Source organism: Vigna radiata, unplaced genomic scaffold (assembly GCF_000741045.1).
Source record: "Vigna radiata var. radiata cultivar VC1973A unplaced genomic scaffold, Vradiata_ver6 scaffold_194, whole genome shotgun sequence".
Taxonomy (NCBI): domain Eukaryota; kingdom Viridiplantae; phylum Streptophyta; class Magnoliopsida; order Fabales; family Fabaceae; genus Vigna; species Vigna radiata.
Window position 1 is genome coordinate 424,598 of NW_014542196.1, and position 2,543 is coordinate 427,140.

General features: G+C 32.1%; 1 protein-coding gene across 1 annotated transcript in view; it reads right to left on the minus strand.

The window, feature by feature from the left end:
- Positions 1–1,478: 1,478 nt before the first annotated feature.
- LOC106779337 (glyoxylate/hydroxypyruvate reductase HPR3) overlaps positions 1,479–2,543 on the minus strand; it is a 7,632-nt gene continuing 6,567 nt past the window's right edge. Inside the window, exon 2 of the mRNA XM_014667431.2 lies at positions 1,479–2,262. Coding sequence (XP_014522917.1) covers positions 1,765–2,262 — 498 coding nt within the window. The 3' untranslated portion in view covers positions 1,479–1,764. The remainder of the gene's footprint in view (positions 2,263–2,543) is intronic.

A 2,543-nucleotide genomic window follows, 5' to 3' on the forward strand; every position in this document is an offset into this window, starting at 1 on the left:
AATAATCGATTATCACTTTTTGAAAAACCTGTAACGGACTTGAATAATCGATTATCACTTACAATAATCGATTATTTGTGGCAGTTGGGACTTGAGCTTTGATATTTAGAGCAGCTGCCTATATATTGGGTTTTAGAGAACTTCAGAAATTGAACTTTTGTGAACTGAGAAAGCTTAGAACACTGTGTGTCAGAGGAACGTTCTTGAGAGCTTTTTGTTCATTGTTCCCTAGCTTGGTCTTGTGAAAGGAGAGGCTCGTGTATCGTGTGTCGATAGTCGGAGCAGACTCTCTTCAAGTTAGCAAGGAACTCTGTCTGGTCTTGTGAAAAGAGAAGCTCACGAATCGTTGGTCGATTGCCGGAGCGGTTCTCTTCAAGTTGGTAGAGTGGTTCTTTTCGTTCTATTTCTGTGAATTTGTTTGTAATCTGTTAAACCAATTTTAGTGGAACTGTTAACGACTGGACGTAGATTCTGTTGAATCGAACCAGTATAAAAATATCTGTGTGATTTTTCTACTCCCTATACTTATTTTATTTAACGCACATCAACTGTTTGGTTAATTTTCTAAAAGAAAATTACTTTTCTAAAAAGGGCCAAAATCATTTCAACTGTGACCTAATACGCTTTACGCTCTTTGTGTTTTAATTCCGCTGCGCTTTACTCGTCGAAAATTACCCCCTCCGATACCGTCAAAGTATTCTTAAGATATTGATAAATAGTATTACACTTAGTAATTTATTTTATATTCTTAAAACAACAACTTATTTAGTATTGGCCAATTGGTGAAGAAGGACTTGAAATTCTTAGATAGAAAGACTATGCAAAATTGATCACTATGGAAGGGTTGATTTTGGAAATAACAATGTACAATGTTCAAGTTATTTATAAAAAAACCAACTATAGAAGAAAGTTTGTTACAACGCTTTGACAAAAGATTCATTAAGATATATGATTATGGTAAGAATTAACCTATAATTATAATATTGTTAAAAAATAATTATAAACCTAATATAATCTTATAAAATTGATTTTTAGTATAAGTTTTATATTCACTTATATATAATAAATTAATTTTATCTTTAATTAATGTAAAATCTTCAATAAAATACAATATCAATTTTTTTAATTAATTAATGTAAAATATAATATTAGTTAAAAAGTATCAGTGTACTTTTTTTTATTGAAAATTTTAAAGCTCCATTAACTTACAAAAGAAGAAGTAAAAGCAAAGTTGAGAAAAATGAGTTTAGTAATAATTGTTTGTTTTGGATAAATCGTATTCACACTTTATTTTAGTCAAAGTGGTATTTAAAGACAACTGATAATCCTCTGTACTCCTTAAAAGAATGATATAGCAGAATAAAAAAAATTAGACAATCATAGTTTAGAGCTTATTATTTGGACAAAAAAATCTAAAAATAATTGAACATACTTTTCGTCCTGATGTTGTAAACTAGATAGTTCTTCTTAATCGGAGTCCAACATTTGTAGGAAAAAACAAAATCTTGAAAGAGGCTTGGAGTGGATACAAAAGTTGAAAAAAAAAAGTATTTTTCCGGATTTACTCTGATAATATTTTACACTGTTAACACTTAAACAACTTCACCATCAGTGTCTCTCAAATGCTTGAAGTTATATGTGATTATCAAAAGAAAAAGGGACAATGATTTCTTCACCTTAGCTTAGAGGATCTGCTAGCTGCTATCTTCTAAGAGTAATGGTGAGAAAAACTCTAATTTAGTCATGCAAGAGTGGAGTACCAGGTCAGTTACTTGGAAAGAAAACTTGCAGAGCTTCTGCTGCAAGTTTACATGATTCATGCAAACCATCTGAAGTTAATGAAGAAGCATGTGGGGAGAGGACCACATTATCCAAAGAAAAGAGATGAGTGGGAACAATAGGCTCATTCTCAAACACATCCAAACCAGCACCTCCTATCTCCCCTTTCATCAAACACTGCACCAATTCATTTTCATCAATCAGAGCTCCACGCCCAACATTCACAATAAATCCATCTTTCCCCAACGCCAACATCACTTCCCTATTCACTATGTGCCTTGTTTCTTCATTTAATGCGCAACAAACCACAAGGACATCACTATCACCAGCAAGCTCAACAACATTTGAATAAAAGGGGTATGAAACGAATGCCTTCTCGTTTCTTGAATTATACATCATTCTGCAACCGAAGGCCTCAAGCCTTTCAGCAACTGCTATGCCAATTTTTCCCAATCCAATAATCCCTACTCGCTTTCCTTTTAGCTGAAACACAAAGCTCAGTGCTAGCTAGTTACCATTCATGCTGCAAAATTTATGTTTTATCTGTCTATTCTAACGGGTATTAAAAGAAAATTTCAACACATATGTTTAAGTCTAATTCAATCCTACATAAATGATTTATAAAATAAGGTTGATACTCTTAATAAATCTTCTTTATCAATAGTTGATAGTATTAGGGTGCATTTTGTAATTCAAATAACTGTATTCTTAGTTGCAGTTTTTTTCTTTACGTCAGTTAAAGTTACTGTTTTATCAGTAACTGT